The sequence below is a fragment of the Scophthalmus maximus genome, chromosome 9 (genome assembly GCF_022379125.1).
Source record: "Scophthalmus maximus strain ysfricsl-2021 chromosome 9, ASM2237912v1, whole genome shotgun sequence".
NCBI classification, from domain to species: domain Eukaryota; kingdom Metazoa; phylum Chordata; class Actinopteri; order Pleuronectiformes; family Scophthalmidae; genus Scophthalmus; species Scophthalmus maximus.
The window spans coordinates 19394513-19415579 of record NC_061523.1 but is presented as its reverse complement, the minus strand read 5'-3'; the positions used below and the strand labels follow the sequence as shown (position 1 = coordinate 19415579).

The 21067-nt window shown below is 41.2% G+C and overlaps 4 protein-coding genes across 12 annotated transcripts in view; 3 read left to right on the top strand and 1 right to left on the bottom strand.

The window, feature by feature from the left end:
- The window catches only part of maea (macrophage erythroblast attacher, E3 ubiquitin ligase), a 72185-nt gene extending 57565 nt beyond the window's left edge, over nt 1-14620 (bottom strand). For 2 of the 3 annotated variants that reach the window (XM_035649357.2, XM_047334240.1), the window contains exons 1-4: nt 13752-14197; nt 12013-12104; nt 11572-11775; nt 11112-11209 (exon numbers count right to left, since the gene is read on the bottom strand). The gene's annotated coding sequence lies outside the window, so the exon portion shown is untranslated. Of the gene's footprint in view, nt 1-11111; nt 11210-11571; nt 11776-12012; nt 12105-13751; nt 14198-14492 lie in introns of those variants that run through there. The other variant, XM_035649356.2, reaches the window with a different exon arrangement.
- On the top strand, nt 366-7450 carry spon2b (spondin 2b, extracellular matrix protein). Its single transcript, XM_035649359.2, has 6 exons — nt 366-517; nt 1638-1906; nt 2263-2486; nt 3212-3403; nt 3913-4099; nt 6372-7450. The coding sequence occupies exons 2-6, from the start codon at nt 1672-1674 to the stop codon at nt 6548-6550; spliced, it is 1017 nt and encodes a 338-aa protein (XP_035505252.1). The 5' UTR covers nt 366-517; nt 1638-1671; the 3' UTR covers nt 6551-7450.
- Nucleotides 10860-13713, top strand: si:ch211-255i20.3 (transmembrane emp24 domain-containing protein 11). Its single transcript, XM_035649368.2, has 5 exons — nt 10860-11202; nt 11578-11669; nt 11972-12097; nt 12551-12697; nt 12858-13713. Exons 1-5 carry the CDS (start codon nt 11073-11075, stop codon nt 13005-13007), a joined length of 645 nt encoding a protein of 214 aa, XP_035505261.1. The 5' UTR covers nt 10860-11072; the 3' UTR covers nt 13008-13713.
- Nucleotides 13770-20324, top strand: LOC118319192 (probable E3 SUMO-protein ligase RNF212). Of its 7 annotated transcripts, none has more exons than XM_035649360.2 (13): nt 13770-13883; nt 14468-14718; nt 15367-15428; nt 15563-15637; nt 15791-15847; nt 15973-16031; nt 16141-16200; nt 16834-16898; nt 17357-17417; nt 18196-18238; nt 18448-18502; nt 19314-19383; nt 19934-20324. In XM_035649360.2, exons 2-13 carry the CDS (start codon nt 14484-14486, stop codon nt 20049-20051), a joined length of 960 nt encoding a protein of 319 aa, XP_035505253.2. In that variant the 5' UTR covers nt 13770-13883; nt 14468-14483; the 3' UTR covers nt 20052-20324. The 7 variants fall into 7 exon arrangements, with proteins under 7 accessions (XP_035505253.2, XP_035505256.2, XP_035505260.1 ...); XM_035649363.2 differs by lacking the exon at nt 13770-13883 and adding an exon at nt 14058-14181; XM_035649367.1 differs by lacking the exon at nt 13770-13883 and adding an exon at nt 14066-14181 and having other exon boundaries at nt 14468-14592.
- The last annotated feature ends 743 nt before the right edge of the window (nt 20325-21067 follow it).

Sequence of the window (21067 nt, the reverse complement as noted above, 5' to 3'; positions counted from 1 at the left end):
TCAAAAACTCCACCAGGAGACAATTAGAAAAATCCTAGAAATGCATTATGAGATTCATTAGTCACATTTGTAGGAATAGGGAGCTACAGTATCACACTGCGAAATGGCATTCTACCAGTGGAGCTGCACAGGACACCTGGCTGTGAATCCAGGACTGCTGAACACATCAGTCGGTTAATGGGGTATTTAAAAGAATAGGAGAGAGGAGGTGGAGGGAGAGCCAAAGTCAAAGGGCACGAAGGGGGCAGATAGAGAGGCTAAGAGGAAGAGTTGAGGAGGGGAATGGAGCAAGATGGGGAAAGGGGGGAGACGAAGGGGGGAAGGAGGGAGAGAGTGAGAGAGGGGTGAGCCTCCTGAAAGACATAAATAGGCGAAAGAGCACTTGGAGCCTCGCAGTCACTCTTCCAGACGGCCACATCCACCGCTCTCCTCTCCCCTTCTCCTCACCTCCAGCTCCAGCTCCACCTCCACTCATCTGCTGCATCCCTTCATTCATCTGGAACCCTGAGCAAAATCTGTGAGTAGTTTCCGCATCATTGTATAAAAGAAGGCTACCAAGCGTTCATGTAACAGTGGAACTTTATGCCATTATACACTGTGTAAGTGACGAGAGATTCAAACAACAAACATGTGACCAGGAAGTGTGGATAAAACAATGTTTATATGCTTGCCATGTGTTTGATTTTTGAAAGAATTACTGTGGCAGTAAAATGAAAGACATCCAGCTCTACTTATGTATTAATAGTTAAAATGCAATAGCTCTCATTATCATTTTTAAGATAAGATAATCAAAAAACGACAAATCAATGAGTAGAAAGTCCTCACAGTAACAAACTGTGTATCACACTCAATGTGAATGTTGTTCATGAATACATCTCTTAAAAGCAAGGACATGCTTCATGTAAAAATTAATCCCATGTCCCTCTGGGAAATATTTAACATCAGGACTGTTTATCGATCAGGAAGTGAGACATATTAGCGTAAAAGTCGTACTGCTATGGCAGGGACTGAGAGACACGACCTACACCAATGAAGAGTTACTGAAAGGGTTCACAGAGGTGAAAAGATGAGCACCAAGTTTCTGCTCCATCGCTGTAGAATTAAACTAAAGGATAGTGTAGAGGATGTAATGAGGAATCCAATGTCAGGAAATTCCGCTGACAAAGCTTTATATATGTTTGCGCTCTATATGTTTGAGAGTCAGGAAGGTAGAGCTGCAAGAGGCTGCAACACCAACGTTTCACTGATAGGTTTTTAATTAATGTCAGATCTCCCTCCTGCCGCCAACCCAGCCTTGTTTAACTTGAGGTTACAAGAGTAAACATTGGAAAATAAACAGTGGAAGGGAAAAATGTTCTCCTCTGACTCACACGCTCAGTTGTTAAACTCAACAGTGGTGGTGCAGCCACACACTTTGCCCTTCTCTCAAATTCCCTGTCAGTTTGCCATGTACCAGATCTTACAGGAAAATGACTGGTGCAAGTATAGACATCAAGATAAATGAGAAAAATTACAACTTACTGCAAATTACACCTGTACACATTTGCAACCGGATGACGCAGCTTGGAAAAAATGAATACATATCACAGCTGACTGTTGTCCTTTCATTAATATCCCCTTACTTAAATCTTCTCCAGGTCCTTCATCCTCCCCTAACCAGCCCTTATCACCATGGTCACCACAAGGATCATCCTCTCCACTGCCGAGGCGCTTTTCCATCTGATTGTCATGCTGCTGACACTGGGCCGAGGCGTTCACTCCATGCCCGTTACTACCGACGTCCCCATGTGCACGGCCTCAGACACGGCACAGTACAGCCTCACGTTTACTGGCAAGTGGACCATGGCGGCCTTCCCAAAGCAGTATCCAGTGTACCGTCCCCCTGCACAGTGGTCAAACCTTATCGGTAAGTGCAGAGTGGAAAAGGCTTTTTGGAATGAAAACTAATGTAGAAATGTTTCTTCTACTGACAAGTGTTTGAAACCGAAAAGGCGATTAAAGAAAAATGACCCAAATTCTCAGTATGTGACCCGTAAATAGGAAAAAATTCCATATTCAATACAAGTAAAGAAGATACTGTTAAATTGTTTTCCATTACAAAACAATCCGCTGCTTTGCAGCAATAAAAACAATCTTCTCAATTATGCACAAGATACAGCATATTTGTACATAGCAAAGATGTACAGTAAATAAACTGACTATTGCAGACTCGAGGCCCTTCAGCAACATCTGATCCATTCCTTTCCTCCTCTCTGCTCTCAGGGTTGACCCACAGCTCTGACTACCACATGTGGCAGCGTAATGACTTTGCCAGCAACGGAGTGAGGGAGTTTGCGGAGAAAGGCGAGGCCTGGACGCTCATGAAGGAAGTCGAGGCGGCCGGCAAACGCATCCAAAGTGTTTATGGGATCCTGTCGGCTCCCGCTGTTGCGGGAGGAACGGGCCAGATGAGCACTGAGTTTGAGGTCTTCGCCAGGCACTCCTATGTAAGTTACTGAACACCTGGAATGTCTTCTGTCTCGGCCGGGGCTTAAGTACATCACAGGCCTTTTTTGCAGATCAGTCAATATACATAACAAGGTAGTGAAATGCTTTTTCCTTTTCAGCCTGGGACAAATTCATTTCTTAAAATTGTTGCCAATCCTTCCATACGTACATTAAGCAGCAGTCTATAATAGTAGACTTGTGTGATACCAGACTACTTGTGTGTTGGCCCTTGTCAACCTCATATTGTGGGGATATTTCCACGGGAGATGTTGTGTTTCCATGTCACAGCAATAAAACTGTGAGTAAAACATTATTATTACCAAAAACCAATCCAAAACTATTAAAAACCAGGCCAGGGACAAGTATTTTATTAGCCAAGTAATAACTTATCATAATACTGCTCCTTGGTGTTAATAAAAAAAATTGTATTAGTATAGTAGTATTATGAAAAAGAGCACACTGTGCTTTTTAACTAAGTGGATGAAGATAAAACTGTCAATGCTACTAGCTGCTCCCAACAGATAATTCCATTTGCTGTGCCCTAAAGATAGGTTCTGAAATGTAACAAGCCAAATCCATGCATCTTCAAATGAAATGAGACTTGGACAAGAGACAGGACAGAGTTTGGAGAAAGAGAGCTTTCGCCTGCATTTCCTCTCCTTTCTCCTTTGTCTCCCTCTACACTCCATCTTCCTACTCATGCCTTCACGTCTTCCATCTGCAGCTGTCGTTTATCGCACGCATCGTTCCGAGCCCAGACTGGTTTGTGGGTGTGGACAGTGTGGACCTGTGCGACGGCGACCACTGGAAAGAGAATGCGTCGATGGAGCTCTTCCCATACGACGCGGGAACCGACAGCGGTTTCACCTTCTCTTCTCCAAACTTTGAAACTATCCCACAGGACAAAATCACACAGGTGGGTGAACTAGAGCCAAGGCATTCCACCAACATTCCCTCAATCCAAACCCAAATAAAACAGCATTTTATGGTGCCTAGAGAGAAAGGAATTTGTGTATTATTACTACTACTTATGACAATTACATAATACAATTATCAACATTCCAACTACAAAGTGTTTCTACATTAGTACATATTTATATAATAGGAAAATAACCTAAATGATGCAGCTTTCAACAACTGCTTACAGCCACGCTGACAATGTGAGATGAGGGAATTAATGAGCAAAATTAAAGGCTTTGCTGATCTTTTTTCTGCTCAGCCATTTCTTTTCTATGCTTAATTATCACACTATGTGTGGAAGACATTATTATTGTCTAAAAGGCAATAGCATGAGTGGAGCATTGCACTATTTATTCATCAAAATACATTTACATCAAAAGTGATAACTATTGGTACCTCTGCCAACAATGGCAATCACTCCATGAGTCATCAACGGTTGTTGAACATCCATCTTTCCCTCCATAGATCACCTCATCCTCCCCCAGTCACCCTGCCAACTCCTTTTACTACCCCCGCCTGAAGCACCTCCCACCCATTGCCAAGGTAACGCTGACCAAGGTTAACAAGACAAATCAGATCATCAGCCTGCCCCTGCAGCCCACCCAGTCCAACCAACTACCAACAGGGAACGATATTGAAGACACACTCATAAGTAAGTCTGAAGAAAAAAATACTATTTACAGAGAAAACCGGTTCAGCCTGGTCTGTTACCATTGGTTACCACTGTCAACTAACAGCAAAAAGGTTGTGGGTTTGAAAAACGTTACATGATAAATGATCAAGGATACAAATGTGCTACGGTCGTCAGAGTAGACCCTGTAGTTTATATGTTCTGTCAAACTCAGACTTAAGGTTTTAACACAGTACTAGGACCTTGTGTCTTTTGCTTACTCGGATGAAAGCATTTGCAAACCGTTACGGACCACACACAAACTCAATTACCTCCAACCAGAAACCAGAGAAGCCAGGCGAGTGCCGGGCATCAGAAAAATGCCAGCGGCACATCTGGCATCCAGTGGAAAATTCTGAACATGAGAGATCGAGACAGTGAAAGAGCATTTTACGAAAACTATAGTAAAAAATTATGTACAGCAGCTTTTAGGTTGTGTATGTAGACAAGTATTTAAAAAATCAAGACCTGGATCCATGAGTTGAAGCTGAATTTACTTAATATTTGTTCCCAGACTGTTGAATTTAAAGACTCCCGGTTGTACAGATAGGTAGCACAGTAAAACAGTCTAACTGCAAGGACGGACGGGGAGACAGCTTGGAAAAATAAAGATTAAGAGCATGTCAAACTATAAGTAAAGCCAACACTGCAGTAGTCAAACAACCTTTCTGTGTGACTGATGTTCTCAGTCACACAGCAAGGGAAAAAAAATTACTTAAATAAAAACACAATTTACCACAGAAAGTCTACACGGATGACTCGACTGGGGAAAAGTTTCTTTTTGGTTGGGAAAAAAGGAACAGATAGCGTGTCAACCTGGCATTAGAGATGACAGTTCGGTAATCAGATTCAGGTTTGGAGTGACTGTTAAGGTTTGACTCAGCATCACAAACAACAAGTCTGTTCCCCCGACTACCCATCAACAAACAACAGAGGTGTGCCAAGAAACTGTTGGGGTTTCCTGCCCTGCTCCCAATACTCCCTCCCAGCTGTTTATCCTTCCTTCCCTCCCTCCATGAATCCCTCAGTCTCTCCTCAGGGCTTGGATAACAATTAAAACCTTACATGTTACCAATCTCCTGCTCTAGATTTTTTTTTCTATGAAATACTGCACATAAAATACGATAAATCAGCATTCTTAATGGACATGCAAGATGAATGGAGATGCCAAAATCTGCCTGAATTTGGGGCGCATGTTCCATCTCTCCATCCGTCTGTCCGTCCATGCAACTTCTGTGCCGCCTCCCTTCATTCTGCTTTTCAACTATTTAAACAACAACTAAGTTTGTGATAAATATTAGCTGTGCACACGCTCACAACAACTTTGGCTGAGGTAGACCAGTAAGTTCACAATGTTGGAGAAGAGAGAAGGGAAAGCAAGTTAGAAAAATTAAACATTGAGTAGAGGAAAATAAATATTCACCAGATCAAAATTTGTAATTGAACACAATAACAGAGCACTTTAAAAATGTGATCAAACATTGGTACTTACTCCAGAAAGGGAAATCGTAACATTACAATACTTATGAAGTTGTAAAGCAATCTCTTAAAAAAGTGTACTGACAGGAAAACCATGATGAACACTAACACTTGCCTTTCTTGGCAATGACGCTTCAAAACACTTTCTGTAAGAAGAACGTCAATAGTTCTAAACAGGTCATCCTTAAAGCCTGAAGATTTGAGAGGGCTCTCTCTTGTGATTTTGATCTTCAGTTCCTTCCACAAACGTTCTCTGTAACCTCTGTATGTTTTAAATCACTGTCCTGCCGCAAGGTCCACACAAATCTCATCTTCATCATTCATGATGGCAACATGCTCATCTCAAGAATTACCCGGTACATGGCTCCATTCCTCTTACCTTCAATAATATGGATCCTGCCAGTAATTCACAGGGTTTTCCAAATGTGGGTTTGCAAGCTTCAAAGTGCCTGCCTATAACGATAAGTGATGGGTTCATAAAGAGCTGCACGCGCAGCATGTCACCATTTACTAGAATTCACTTTTCACTATTGTGTTCACATTCTTATGGACAAATAAGTGTTTGAGAGCAATGTGTCTCCTGATTATGACCTATTCCACTCATTTACATTTAAAATCTATGAAAAGGAACTCAAGTATCCAGTTACAAATGTTATTACAATATACAGTATATCAAATAGGAAGTAAAACATGGGAGCTAGCAAGCAGTACCTCTGGTAAAAAAGAAAACTAAAATGTCGATGTGACTGTAACGCCCTCCTCCCTTTCTGTGCAGATACCCCTCTGGACTGTGAGATGTCAGTGTGGTCTCCCTGGGGCTTGTGCAAAGGCAAGTGTGGAGACTCGGGCGTGCAGCACCGCACGCGCTACATCCTCATGCATCCTGCCAACAATGGATCACCCTGCCCCCTGCTGGAGGAAGAGAGGAAGTGCGTCCAGGACAACTGCTTATGACTAGGCCAGGAGAGGAGGGAGAAGAAACAGAAGAAGGAGAGGAAAGAAAAGAAAGATAGGAAATGCAGGAAGGGGAGGAAGGGAAGAAGACGGAGAAACAACAGTAAAACATCTGCGGTGTATTCACCTGAGTCCTAAATATGATGAACTAGAGTCCCCCACTTTCCTCCCTGACCATGCCCTTTCTGTGGAAATGACTCAGAAACGAGAGATTGACTGTCAAACTGGTAATTTGATAGAGTTCGACTACAAAAAAGTCTCATCCTCATGTCACATTGACAGATCTGACAGCACTACAGAGTTGTAGCTGAACAAATCCGCTATTAGATAAAATTCAGTTTTTGCAGATTATAATATAACTATTGTCTGAGGAAAGAAGGATTCTGTTTTAAACACAGCCATTGACTAAAAACACATTTTCACATCATAATTGGATTTAATTTGACATGTCATAAGATCTGAGACAATAGTTTGCCTCCAAGCATCTTCAGTGGAAAAACGGATTTGGCAAAAAAATCCCTATAAAACAACACACACTCTAAAATCCAAAAAATAACATCAGCTCTTACACGGGGGAAAACTCGATGCCTTAATAGTTCCATTAGCTGAAGTAGTACCAGAAGAAAAGTGAGTCAGACAAAGACATTAATGTACGGAAAAAAGAGAAGCATAATGTTTACAGAGACGTTGTGGTTATTTTCCTGAAGAAAAAGAATATATTTATTGACAGGATTTTAACCTGTAGTGTACAGTATATCTGATCTGGTAGTAAGAATTTGTATTCCCGTGTGTTAGTTCAATTTAGAAAATTGAAGAGAGTTTTTGGTATAAACATTTTTTTTAAATGTACAAAAAAATGTATGTCTTCTGTATGTTCAATAAAGTGTAAATATATCTGGAGACAATGTCTTTAATAACTTTAAATATTTTGAACTTTGTTGATTCCTATGAGCATAACCAGGGGCGATTCTAGGATCAGAGCTTTAGGGGTGCTGAGCACCCACTGACACCCCCCGCCAAAAAAACAAAAAACTGAGTATTTTTTAAAATATCCATATCAATTTAGAATATTTTTCTAATTGAATATTGGGCTGCTCTGGGCATCTAGATGAGAACGGTTGGAATTCGAGACAGGAGAGTTGGGGTGAGCGTGTCATGTCAGAAAAAAATAATAATTTAGAATCAAATTTCGACACTAATTCAAATAATCTGTTATTAATATTATGAAGACCATTTACATTCTCAGGATATGATCGAGACGCACAAACTATTATCATTTTGACCTTAATCTCTCACCTGAACCTGGCTCTTTTCTTCAAAAAAAACGATTGAATATCCATTTGACACACACACACACACACACACACACACACACACACACACACACACACACACACACACACACACACACACACACACACACACACACACACACACACACACACACACACACACACACACACACACACACACACACACACACACACACACGACAAGTTATTTAGTTAGGCAGTTAGTTAGCTAGTCAGTGATGATACAGATACATGTCAACACCGAGCAATGGCACAACAGCTAGCTTCTCTCGCTACAGTTCAAACAGAGCACAGTGTTTGATTGACAACCTAACATTAGCTACGTCTGCTACCTAACTCCGCACTAAAAAAATAAAGAGTGATCTGTGAGACTGGTGGTGGTTACAATGTGTTGGTATTGAGTATTAAAAGTAAAGAAATGTGCAACACATCGTTGTTTGAGCTACTTACTGGAACCAGTGCACCACAGACAGTCAAACAGCTGCACCGTGTGTGTGTGTGTGTGTGTGTGTGTGTGTGTGTGTGTGTGTGTGTGTGTGTGTGTGTGTGTGTGTGTGTGTGTGTGTGTGTGTGTGTGTGTGTGTGTGTGCATGCGCACGATTCACGCTGGCGGCTGCAGGGCTCCGGCAGAGCGGGGCAGTGGGAGGGAGAGGTAGTGGATCATACCATGACGGGGAGGGGGGGCTGTATTTTCGTTATTCAAATATTAAGTTTAAACCATATTGTGTATTATTTTGACCATGTTTAAGCTCGTCCAACACGAACTTGTGTAAAAAAAAACAAAAAAACACACCTCACTTTTTTTAGGGTTGCTTTGACTAATTTTTAACTAACACCTAAAAACGGGCTAGATAGGTCCGCTGAGCATAACATTGGTTTTCAAGTAAGAAAAAAATTCTCGAGTGCCTCTTCTCAGTACAGTGTACTGTATGACCTCCAAATCTGAACCACACATTTGGGCTTGATTACATTTGGGCTCCCAGTGTAAAATTACAAACACTGAGACTGCAGGATCAAATTGAGTGTACAGAGAAATGAATTTAACCGGATGACATGGGTTCAGGGCCCAGTGTTGGCTTGAGCCTGCCCTGATGAAGTGTTACTCATAAAAGGGATGAAGGTGCTCACCAACTATTCAAAACAGTTCAACAAATGATGATTTAGAAAACAAGTCATGAAATCTTTTAGAGATCACCCTCGTGACGCAAACGTCCAGTGCGGCACATCTCATCATGACGTCTTATGAGCCCCTTTAATGGACAGAACAGACACCGGTGACATGCTAAGTGACCTTTCATATGTGAAAGAGATAGAATCACTTGTGACCCCAAACCCATTTCCCGACGAGCAACACAGAAACCATACTGCAGATGACAGATTGAATAGCAATAAGAACTGAACATCTGGTGCACAAGGGAGCTCCTTCCGTTTTCAATAACAAGGCAGAGGAAAATTACTGAGATAAAGAATCGGGAGACAGGAGGAGAGCAGATCCAGTTTCCTTAACAGTAGTTTCATCAGCTAAGAGTGAAGAATATGTCCAGTATAGTATGTGATGAGGAACATATGACAGGGCGTATAGATTCTCAAAATTATGTTTGACTGTCATGTCAGGCAGGAGGCTAAGAAATTGTCTTGGTATGTTCAAGATAAAGAACAACTGATATAGTGTCCCACAAGGAAATTATTTTATTAGGAAAACCTGTCGATCGGTTTATTCATACAATTATCAGCCAATCACGTGGCAGCAGTGCAATGCATAAAGTCATGCAGCAGATACAGGTCAAGAACTTTAGTTAATGTTCAAATCAAAGATCAGAATTGGGGGAAAATGTGATCTCAGAGACCTCAACCATGGCCTGATTTCTGAAACTGCTGATCATCTCAGATTTTCACGCACAACAGTCTCTAGAGTTTACTCATGATAATGTGAATAACAAAACAAAAAAAATCCAGTGAGCAGGAGCTCTTGTTGATGAGAGGCCAGAGGAGAACGGCCATACTGGTTCGAGCTAACAGAAGACTATGGATAACCACTCAGACGACCGCTCTTTACAGCTGAGTTGAGCAGAAAAGCACCCACGAACGCACAAAACGTCGAACCCTGAGATGCATGAGCTACAAAAGCAGAATACGACGTTGGATTTCAATCGAAATCTGAGGCTGCGGTGGGCACAGCCAGACTCACCAAAACTGGACACGAAAAACGTAACCTGGGCTGATGAATCTCAATTTCTGCTGCAGATGGTAGATTCAGAATCTGCCGGCGACAGCATAAATTCATGAATACAACCTGTAACCGTGTATCCCTCAATATACCGTTGTTGAATGGCTACTTCAAGCGTGATAATGCACAATGTCACAAAGCAGAAGCCATCTCAAGCTCTCTTCATGAAAGTTACAATGAGTTCACCGTACTACAAATCTACAAATAAGTACAGAAGAACACACTAAATGGACAGACTGATCAGAAGCAGCAATAAAATAATGCAGCAGCAGTGCCGACAGGGAATCACTAATTATTAATGGTAGTATTCATTTGAATATATATCTAAGTCTGAGAAATCATGGTAGGTTAAAAACTGAATTTATTATTTTATCAGCAGGCATAGTGGCATTTACGCTTTCTGTAAAACTACTGAAGTGTGGGAGGAGTGGGAAATCTGATTCTTTGCTTACTTAGGCGATAACTTTTGCAGACACTAAATATGAGAAGGGTTTATTCTGTGCGTGTGGGTGTGTTGGGGTTTACTTTATTAAGTGACCTAATGTAAGATAAGCTTATGGCAACTATTGTATGTAATAGATTTGGATTACATTTTCCACAAAATGTCCAAAAAGCAGACACTGTAAATCCTTGAGGTTATCCGTATTTTTATAAGACTAAAAAATCTATAAGGAATGAGTCATCGGTCAGTCGCCACCAATCACTGGGTTTAGATACCTTGCTACTGGCCCCTAGATTAACCAGTCACGACACGACAAGAAGGTCTCGTCACACACAGCAGCACCTGTGATATTCTCACACTCCAACTATCCCCCTTATACTGTAGCCCTCCACTTTAAATATCTGCTAAAAGAAAACACCTCAACCTTGACTTAGATTTGGCAATCTACAAAAAAGAAGAAGAAAAAAAATAGGAGCTACAGGCCAAACATTTGGTCAGTGTCAAGTGTATTGTAATCCAATAGCTCATTGTTTTCTGAAAATGGGTTTTCGAGGCATTGGCTTTCTGCTCCAGTGTTACCTGATGTTGGCTGCAGCCATGTATTTTGATCTCGGTGAGCAGGAGGAAAAATGCATCATCGAGGAGATTCCTGAAGACACGCTGGTGACTGGTGAGTCCTGGAGAGGGAATATTCATCCTGGGTGTTGTTTACAATTTAACGACGGAGTGGAATGTTGATAACTATATTGTCCTTTGAATCACACAGTAATGTTATATGCACTTCATGAAAACTGATTTGTTCTTCAACAATAAGGAAATACAATTTGCCCTACATTAAGTGAATGAGTGAATTGTTTGTGTAACTGAGTAACATGCTGAGAAATGTATATATTAAGCCCTACATTATGTATTAACATTGAAAAACATATAATGTAAATGCCTGTATATCAATTCTATTCCTTTGCAAATGTTCAAAGCTTGGTATTGGCCTTGACTGCAACTATGTGTGTTTGTGTACTCATGTGGGAGTGTCTCTTACCTTTAGGTTATTTCTTGTTGGAGCCTTGGGATATCAAGACATTCAGCCACTCCCCCCACTTTGGCGTCAGTGTGACAATCAGAGACCCAAACCATGAGGTACTGCTCTCAGGTTTATCACGAAGCCAGGGTCACGCAAACATGAGTATGTGATGGTAAACTTAAAGATGGTGAAGGCTTGCTGCTTTACCCACACAAACCAAATCTGCAAAAGGACAAAATGTGCATTTTAGGTTGGTTTGATTGATAAGAACTGGCAGACAACGTATCACCTCTAGTTTCATATAACAACACCTTACTTTTTCTTCCGTTTCTTCTGTACTTTATCAAAACGAACGCAGAAATATACGTGTACATAGCCACAGAAATCCTGGCCTAACAGCATGTTTCCTTCTCTCTAGGTTCTGATGTCCAAACGCTATGGTAAATTTGGTAAATTCACCTTCACAGCTCACGCCTCTGGTCAGCACTACCTCTGCTTCCAAACCAACTCCACCAGGTTTTCTGTCTTTGCTGGAGAAAGGCTGGTGAGACCTGTGGATACACAACCACATACACACACAAAAACTATTTTAAAAAGAGAGAAAAATGCAGTAACACATAAAACATTGCAGAACAACAGAATGTTATCAAATTAAACAATATGAAATGTAGAGGTCACATTTCTAACTTATTGACTTATGATACCTGTGATGAGGGGTCACAAGCAGACATGGTTTTATTTTAGGGGGTTGCCTAAGATGCACTCATGAAAACACTGTCTCATGTGACAGGCCTCAAATGTCCTGAATTTTTTGGCAAAATCTTGGGCTACAGGAAATTGTAATTTTTAGCGCTTTCTTACATTTTATATGCCATTCAATCATTCAGGAAAACAACCATCAGAATAATCAATAATGGAAATTACTATTTGTTTTCCGACCGTGGCAAATCATACTTATTAATAAGAGAATAAGTCCAGTCTAACCCATACTGTGCAGAAGCTACATTTGGACGTTCAGATGGGAGAGCACTCGATTGACCCCAGCGCTGACAGGACTAAAGACAACATGGAGAGACTGGAGAACAGCCTCAGACACCTCGTGCAGCAGATGGTGTACATCACAAGGCAGCAGGAGTACCAGAGGGTAAATGAGATGCATTTTCATTCACCCTGAGGTGATGTAAACAATAATGCATGTCATGTCATCTCTTCTTCAGTCTCAGAAGCTTTAACATCTTAAAAAAATGTCCTTTCATGCGTCTTTCCCTCATCTTTTTTTTTTTTCACCGTCTACTCTCATTCAGGAGAAGGAGGAGGTGTTTCGTCACATCAGTGAGAACACCAACAGTAAAGTGTTGTGGTGGGCCGTGGTGCAGACCTCTGTCCTGTTGTCGGTTGGTTTTTGGCAGATGAAACGACTAAAGGACTTCTTCATTGCCAAGAAGCTGGTCTGATGACGACCACTGACCATCTAACACTGCACCTGTTGTTCACCTCATTGTACCTGTTGTGTTGTTCACCTCGTTGTACCTGTTGTTCACCTCATTGTACCTGTTGTGTTGTTCACCTCATTGTACCTGTTGTGTTGTTCACCTCATTGTACCTGTTGTGTTGTTCACCTCGTTGTACCTGTTGTGTTGTTCACCTCGTTGTACCTGTTGTGTTGTTCACCTCATTGTACCTGTTGTTCACCTTGTTGTACCTGTTGTTCACCTCGTTGTACCTGTTGTTCACCTTATTGTACCTGTTGTTCACTGTGTTGCCCACACCTCTCCCAGTGTTTACTACTACAAACTGTACTAAATCCTGCAGCACGGATGCTGTCTGCCTAGAAATAATACCAAATGATAAAACTTTTCATTCGCCCAACTGATATTGGATGAAGGTGAGAACTGTGTATGTGGGAAAAATAAAGTGAAAGGATGTAAGAGTTGGACAACATCCATTTATGATAAATGATATTCATAGACATAATAATAATAATAATAATAATAATAATTTCTCAAGCTCACCTATTAAGCCCATTAAATGTCAACACTCACTTATTGTACAATAATAATGTTACGACCATGTCTAATAAGCCTCTTTATGAGCAAATATAAACAATGTCAAGACACTGTCCAAAATATTAATGTAATCTAATTAAAGTTTGAACAACAACTGTTTTGTATTTACTCCTCATTTATAGTATAACTCACCTCCTCGTTGCATCACCTGGAGGAGTCAGGGCGTCTCAGCCACGTGAGGTGGGGTGTTAGCTAACGGCTAACGGTACACTGACGTCGGTACACTGACGTCGATACAAGGCTAGGAGCTAACGTTAGCTAAAGGTACAGCGTTACTACTCTTTTAAAAATAAATAACTAATAAGGAAAAGGGCAAGTAAGCTTAAAATTAAGTGACAATGTTCAAATAAAAAAAGAAGGAGTAATATTGTGACCATTGACTGGCCACAGACTTCCGGAACGTCGCTTCTATAGATCCGTTGTTCAACCGCTAGCGGTCGGCGCGTTAGCATTTAGCTTCACCAACAGCACGCTAACTTCATTTACACGGAGCTGAGGGTAAGAAGGGGAGAAGTGCGCTGCGCTGTTGAAGTTGTGCTCAACTTGGAGGAAGTCCACGCAAGTGTGTAGTGCGGCGTCACGATACGACACAGCTTCTTTTTATTTGAGTGCTACAGTGAGATAACGACAGGTGACCTATCACGTGACATTCGTTAACCCCCGGTGTTTATCTCCCTCCTCCGATGTCAAGCCACAGTTGGCCTGTGAAAACTGGTTAGCGTTGGCGCTGGACAAGGTTTAGTCCACATCCTGGTCGAGGAGGAAACATCAAGTCGGCTTTAAAAAATAAAGAAATAAATAAATAAATAGGTGAACCCCATCGACAACGCTGTTCTTGTCTGTCGCAGGTGTTTTCATTTTAAAATGTCTTACTGGATCTGCTGCAACGTCTGCTTCCTGCCGCCCGGCGCCGAACGGAAGTTGGCCGTGACGACATGCGGCCACGTCGTCTGCAGCGTCTGCTTTCAAAAAGGTGAGATGAGCAAACCCTACGAGGCGCCAGACGTGCAGTCGGTCGCTGTTGTGGTTCCTGCCTGCCGCAGGTGGAACGACACGTGGTCAGACAGAGACATCTGTTGGACTCGTGGCGACACTGCAGGTTGGAGCTCTCTTCTTTTACCGCAGGTGTATTCCACTGACTTTAGTCCATACCTATAAACTCTCAAAAACATTTCATAGACTTTCTCTGAGTGAGCCAAAGTTGAGATACTACTTGTTGTCACTGCTGGGCTTTGATACTGTCACTGCTGTTGATACTGTTATTGTCAATAGAGCAGCGAGTGAAATCTCTGATCCTGCCACGCTCAGTGCCTCTCGTCATGTCATTTTCAATTTTCAACTCAATTTTATTTGTATAGCGCCATACATCAACATACATTGTCTCAAGGCACTTTACATAGTGAGGTCAATATTACAATATTACAGGGAAAAACCCAACAAATCCCGCAATGAGCAAAGCACTTGGCGACGGTGGAGAGAAAAAACTCCCTTTTAACAGGAATTAAAATCTCTGGCTAAAGCAGATATCATCATATTCAAGCCTGGATAAGAGATCTCTTGAAGATGATCCCACTGATCATATTTATATACAACATTTTCCATTCCTAATTTCAATCAAACTGCTATATTTCAATTCTCTCTGGATGTCTCAGGTGGAGACAGTTCGAAAAATCCATTTTGCTCAGTTTATGCGAAGATTATGCATTTTATTGATTTGCTTTGTACTTTTCGGTTACTATAATTGCAGGCACACAAGGAATATGTTTAATATGCAACGCCAAATCCCAAGTGTCACCTCTGTCGGACAAAGTAAGCATCTTTCTTCAAATTTACTGGCATCGTCGTCGTCGTGTAGTTGTAGTGATTGTGCGACGGATGACAATCACACTATCCTTTTTTTTCAATGACACGGTCATTACCGTCATGTGAAATGTGTGTTTCAGAGCAGCTCAGAGGTGAAGGCCCTGTTTTCTGACATCAACGTTGTGGCGAACAAACAAATGAAGGAAGTCAGCCATGTATGTATTTGTGTTTTCTTGTTTCACACCATAAAGTGGTCTCATTATATCTGCATCCAAATCTGTTTTGGAGAGTTATATATGCAGTCTATATATTTTTATATCATTCAGTAGTACAGACTTCACATGACAGTGTTTCCTCCCATCCCTCAGGTTATAATGTTCCAGGCAAGACAACAAAAGAGACTGTTGACTCATTACCAGCAAAGGGTGAGAGTCATTTATCGTGGGGCAGTGGACGTTTGTGTCTCTGAAGGTTTGGTTTTCTTCGTTTGGCAGGTGAGGCGCTGTCCTGCATGTGCTAAGTGAATAATTAACTGTTTAATCAATTGCAGAATGAGAAGTTAGAGGAGGTGTTAGTCAAGATGAAACAAGAAATGCAGCAGATGACAAAGTAAGTTAAACCATATGTTTATAATGCATTTTCATACGGATTTCTAAGCTGCTGTTTATGAAAAGTTTGGTGACTTATCTTATGTATTGTTATTATTTTACATTTGAAGGAAGCTGAATGAGCAGAGTGCCTACATCTCAAAGCTAGAAAACTGTCTTCAGCATCAGAGGTAAATACAGTAGATAAGCATACACATACACCCTGATGTTCTGATAATGGGATATTAAAAAGAGGAGTAACTCCTCTTAAAAGTTATCTTGACTAATAACCACTTTCCTCCCTTTTTGTTGTTTACAATTTTCATTAAATTTAAGGCTTTTTTAATATAAATAACTATTAAAACATCATGCAGGTCAAATTGTTTGTTAATGCTTGTAAATTGTATCTGTAGCTGGCGAGTTGTACTATAACAACCACAGGCTAATCCACCAGTATTTAACAGATCTACAAACCAGACTATCCTGAAAAGTATTTAATTTTCCAAGGAGTTTACTAACAAGCGTTTGGCTGATGTTTCATTTTAATTTCCTACTCACCAGATTGTTTTTCATCATCCTCTTTTATCACATTTTCACATGTTTTTTCACACTTCATATGGCATGATCATTCGTCATGTTATACTTCACCTCTCACTAGGTGTCTCTCCTGGCACATCCACTCCTCGCTTGTTTCTGCCAGCACAGAATGAGTTTAAACTATTTTCTCAATCTAGCATTCAAGCCCTAACTCAGTCTGAAGCAGCTGCAACCTCTGTCTGTTTGGTTGGAACTGATTCAACTTGTATTTTGTTTTTCTCACACAGTGTCAAAGCTTCACCAGGGTCTCAGATGAGCCACAGTTCCCATACGCCACATGGACATAAATCAGGTAAACAGTATCATAGTTTAATGACACACAGAGCTGATATTACTGCTATTCACATTCACATAAAATAAATGTTTTATTGTACTTATCACGATGATACACATACTTTTACGATTATATGTTATTTATGTTAGTTAAGTAAATATATACAAATACTTCTATTTTTTGTTGCAAATATTCTGTTCATTGTGCCATCATTGCTGGCATCACTGTGATGGCCGATGATGGTGAAAATAATCATTATTTTTATTATTAGACAGTATATACAGTATGTAAATGCACTTTAATCAAGACTACTAGTTGTACAAAAATGGCAAAGCTACAATAGCAGGCTTATGTTGCAAGACTCTCATGACCCTGATTCAATGGGGCCACTGAACAACTGGTCCGAGTCAATGTTTCTTTATCAATAAAAGTATAGAGTAGAAGTTGATATGTTACTCTTTCATGTTTGCCGTTAGTCCTACAGATCCCATATAACTCCCCCATCTGCCTCTCACGACACCCCTCATCCACGAGCATGTGAGTTTTTTTTCATTGTCCCTCTCTTAATTTTTCACCCTCCAGTATCTTCTTATCATCAATCCTCGTCTTCTCTGTTCTGTTCTCGTCACCTTGTCTGATGTTCTTGTTTGTTTTTTAAGAGAGAGAGAGAGAGAGAGAGAGAGAGAGAGAGAGAGAGAGAGAGAGAGAGAGAGAGAGAGAGAGAGAGAGAGAGAGAGAGAGAGAGAGAGAGAGAGAGAGAGAGAGAGAGAGAGAGAGAGAGAGAGAGAGAGAGAGAGAGAGTGTGTGTGTAAAGACGCTGTAACCTGGTTCAGCCCCGGTCTCTTATCTTAGCTTAAGCTGCTGTATAGCTTTGCCCTGCCCTTCGGCCATTTACGCACACACACACACACACACACACACACACGCACACACACAGCTGAATAAGCTAAGGTTTTGTTGGGTTTAGTCAGGAATCCCTGTCGGGTTTCCTAGAAACCGTTGACACAGGATTGATTGGCTGCCTGGATGTAATAGCTCAAATGTTGTTTTATCCTCCGAGACTTTAGATTTTTTCCTCCTGCGGATATTAACCCAATTTGCTCTATTACCTGCAGGGTGAATACATTTTTGAATGAAAAAGGACGTTGATCTGGTCTCTGTAGATCTATTATTGGTTGGATTTTTGATTCAAGTTTCATTTTTAAAAGCCATGTAAAGCCACTTGGAATGAAATACTGTAGGTGTTTGGCTTGTTGCACTTCTCAGCCAAATGAACCCAACCAAGACCAATGAACTGTGCTCTCCTGTCTGGTAGCTCTGAAAACATGGATGTCGATGAAAGGAGCCTGTTCAGGAAAGTGAGTTCAATTTCCTTCTCCTACAGTAAATATCCATATGTGCTATTTGTAAAATACGCTGTTAAATTATAAGATCTCTCAAGCTCACACTGCATCTTGAAATTGTGATTTATCTCTTGAGTACATGGAAAATAAAAAAAGCACTGAGAAGAAGAAGCAAATTAAAAGTAATGATTCGTGCCGCTCCTCTCTGTCCTTCTTTCTTTCAGCCAAAGATTGTACCTAGACTGTCATTAATCAGTCCTCCGCAAGATGAACGCATGGGTATGTGCTCTGCTCTACCTGTCGTAAAACTGTCCTTGTTAACTATAAGGAGAAATGCAGTCTGTGTCTGTTGGCCACAGCCTCGTATCTGCTTTAGCAATTTCTCTGTGTCATAACTCTGGGGAGAGGATCTGCTTCTATCACCTCGATGCAAAGAGCGCCATGCCAGTAACGTCTGGATTAGATGTTTCACTTCCCCTCCAAACCGAATGCATCTGAAGCTGCAGATTCACGTATGTGAGGTCGCACGAACACGGGCGTAATCGCACTGCAAACATCGTCTGGCAGTCCCAACTTTGTTTGGGGGGTTGTGGACACCACAACTGACCACCCACCGTGATTAAACTAATGCAGATGTTGTCAGTTGTTATTCTTTAGGATTACAGTTCCTCCTCCTTGTGTGAGTTAGTCTCTTGAGGGATTAGACCTCAGTTATGGTGGATAAATAAGGTGACAGCCTTGAAATGCTGTTAGTCTTGTGTGGATTCTCACTGTATCAGGAAGAGTGTTTGGTGAATTAAAATATTATATTGAGAAAAAAACATAATATTTTACCAGCATTTGATTGATTGGACTTTTCAACTGCAAACTGTAAATTTGTCTGAGCTATTAATTACTCTGAAATGTGACTCACTCATTCATCTCGTCTACATGGAGGCGTTTCCAAAAGAAACCTGCAGCAAGCTTGTGTGATAGAGGATGAGACAAATGAGCCTATAATGACCCCAAATGTGTTGTATTTATAAAACCACTGTATCTGTAATACGTGTCATGGATTTATGATGGATTTATCATCTGCTGTCATATTTAGGTAGCATCTCTCTCAGATCGTCCAATCGGAACACACTGGCCAACCATTCCACTCGCTCGGCAACAGTCAGGTGATTGATTTATTTTAAAGTAGTCACCATGGTAACGTTTGTATCTGTCTATATAATTGCTCTCATCAGTGTGAGTATTCCAGTAAACGCATCTTTATATTTGTCGTGTATTATAACAGTCTGTTGAAGTCCATTAATGCATTAGTTTTGCTTTTCAATAGCTTAATTTGACTAAAAGTTTTAAAGGGTAAGTCTAGGATTCTATATCCTGATATATTTTACAGTCATTAAGGTCTGATGTTTTAAGTGATGGAAAAATAAATAACTGTTACTTTTGTTGTTTTTAAAATGGTATTTTTTAAGTACTGTATGAAATAACAACATCCTTGATGTAAGATTTTCTGGTGTTGTGTTTAACAGCGACTCTTTTAAAAGGTGACAATCAAGTAACGTAATACTACTCAATATCCACTACTGAGAGTTAAACTGACTGAGTTGATCATGGTGCTCACACTGGAGAAGGAGCTATTACCTCCGTAACAAATCCCCTTTTGAAGACTATGATAAAATCCTCCCACGCCGTGAGTGAACCGTTCCTCTCCTCTCTCAGTCGTTTTCAGGGAGCACCACTGACCCCAGATGTTTCCTACGGCTGGACGTCTCCCATCTTCAAACCGCCCTCCTCCTTCAGACACTCCATGTCCTCCCTGGTTTGCCTTCCTCCTTAAGACGTACACATGAACACGAAGCCTCTAGAGGAAATACGCATGGCCACTGGCATGTACTGTACGTAGAGGTATTTATGTCTCTTGCGACCCTAAAATGATTCACAGGACAATTTGTGGGTTGTTTTTTTATCAAGCCTGTGAAATCAAAACGTACTCGGCTTGAACCTGTGCCACCATTTAATTCTGCATTGAATAATAAACTCTAAATTCAGCGTTATTGAATTGCAATTCTTCCAGTGTCCCACTAGAATAAACTGGTAAAAATAATGAAATTGGCCTTTTTGTTGTTTATTGAAACAGGATCCTCGTGGTCTTTAGCTAAGCTGCCGTCATGCCGCAGATATCCCGATGAATTCTGGTCGCAGTCGTGTCTGTGGTGGAGCCTGGTATGTAGTCAAAGGTCATGTTAATCAGTGGAGTTTTGCGTTCTTGGGCTGTGTTGTTCTGAGGGTGAAGTACTCTCAGTAATCCAGTCTCAGCCTACAGAGCCTCACCAGGTTTTAGCCAAGGGCACAATTTGACGCCGCGCTCACTCTGTTCCACCAGCACCTGTTCAATTTACAAAGACAAACTGGGATTATCATGCAAAAAAAAAAAAAGAGTCCGTTCACTGGATTCCGCAAGACTCGTCTTCGTGGTCGACAGACTCGTGGTGTGCGAACACCGAGAAAGCCTTTAGGCAGCGACACAGTCAACTGCCCCTCGACAAAAGTTTCCGCTCTCCGTGTAACTTCGGTAACGTGACTCGTGATTTCACCCTGAAATCTTGTTACAAAACGGCTGCAAGTGAAGGCAAAGAAAACTGTTGCCAAACAGAAACACGACACCGCCTCAAGTCATCACAACGGGGGAGAAGCCGATGCGTTGGAGCGGGTGGCGAGGACGGCCCGATGTGTTCAAACAGGTTGATTCTGTCTTTGTCGATGTGCAGGTTTCCTGTGCCTCTATTGTCCCGGGTTGTCAGGGTGGTGAATGGTTTCTATTGAAGGGGGCTCAGGTGTGACTGTGTGTGTGTG

What these genes read in the sequence shown, in the direction of transcription:
- spon2b (XM_035649359.2), top strand. Translation starts at nt 1,672, where the DNA reads ATGGTCACCACAAGGATCATCCTCTCCACTGCCGAGGCGCTTTTCCAT. An exon ending in TCTTCGCCAGGCACTCCTAT is followed by an intron (nt 2,487 to 3,211) that starts GTAAGTTACTGA and finishes TTCCATCTGCAG; the next exon opens with CTGTCGTTTATCGCACGCAT. An exon ending in CACAGGACAAAATCACACAG is followed by an intron (nt 3,404 to 3,912) that starts GTGGGTGAACTA and finishes TTCCCTCCATAG; the next exon opens with ATCACCTCATCCTCCCCCAG.
- si:ch211-255i20.3 (XM_035649368.2), top strand. Translation starts at nt 11,073, where the DNA reads ATGGGTTTTCGAGGCATTGGCTTTCTGCTCCAGTGTTACCTGATGTTG. An exon ending in TCAGAGACCCAAACCATGAG is followed by an intron (nt 11,670 to 11,971) that starts GTACTGCTCTCA and finishes CCTTCTCTCTAG; the next exon opens with GTTCTGATGTCCAAACGCTA. An exon ending in GGCAGCAGGAGTACCAGAGG is followed by an intron (nt 12,698 to 12,857) that starts GTAAATGAGATG and finishes ACTCTCATTCAG; the next exon opens with GAGAAGGAGGAGGTGTTTCG.
- LOC118319192 (XM_035649360.2), top strand. Translation starts at nt 14,484, where the DNA reads ATGTCTTACTGGATCTGCTGCAACGTCTGCTTCCTGCCGCCCGGCGCC. An exon ending in GCCACATGGACATAAATCAG is followed by an intron (nt 16,899 to 17,356) that starts GTAAACAGTATC and finishes GTTTGCCGTTAG; the next exon opens with TCCTACAGATCCCATATAAC. An exon ending in AAAGGAGCCTGTTCAGGAAA is followed by an intron (nt 18,239 to 18,447) that starts GTGAGTTCAATT and finishes TCTTTCTTTCAG; the next exon opens with CCAAAGATTGTACCTAGACT.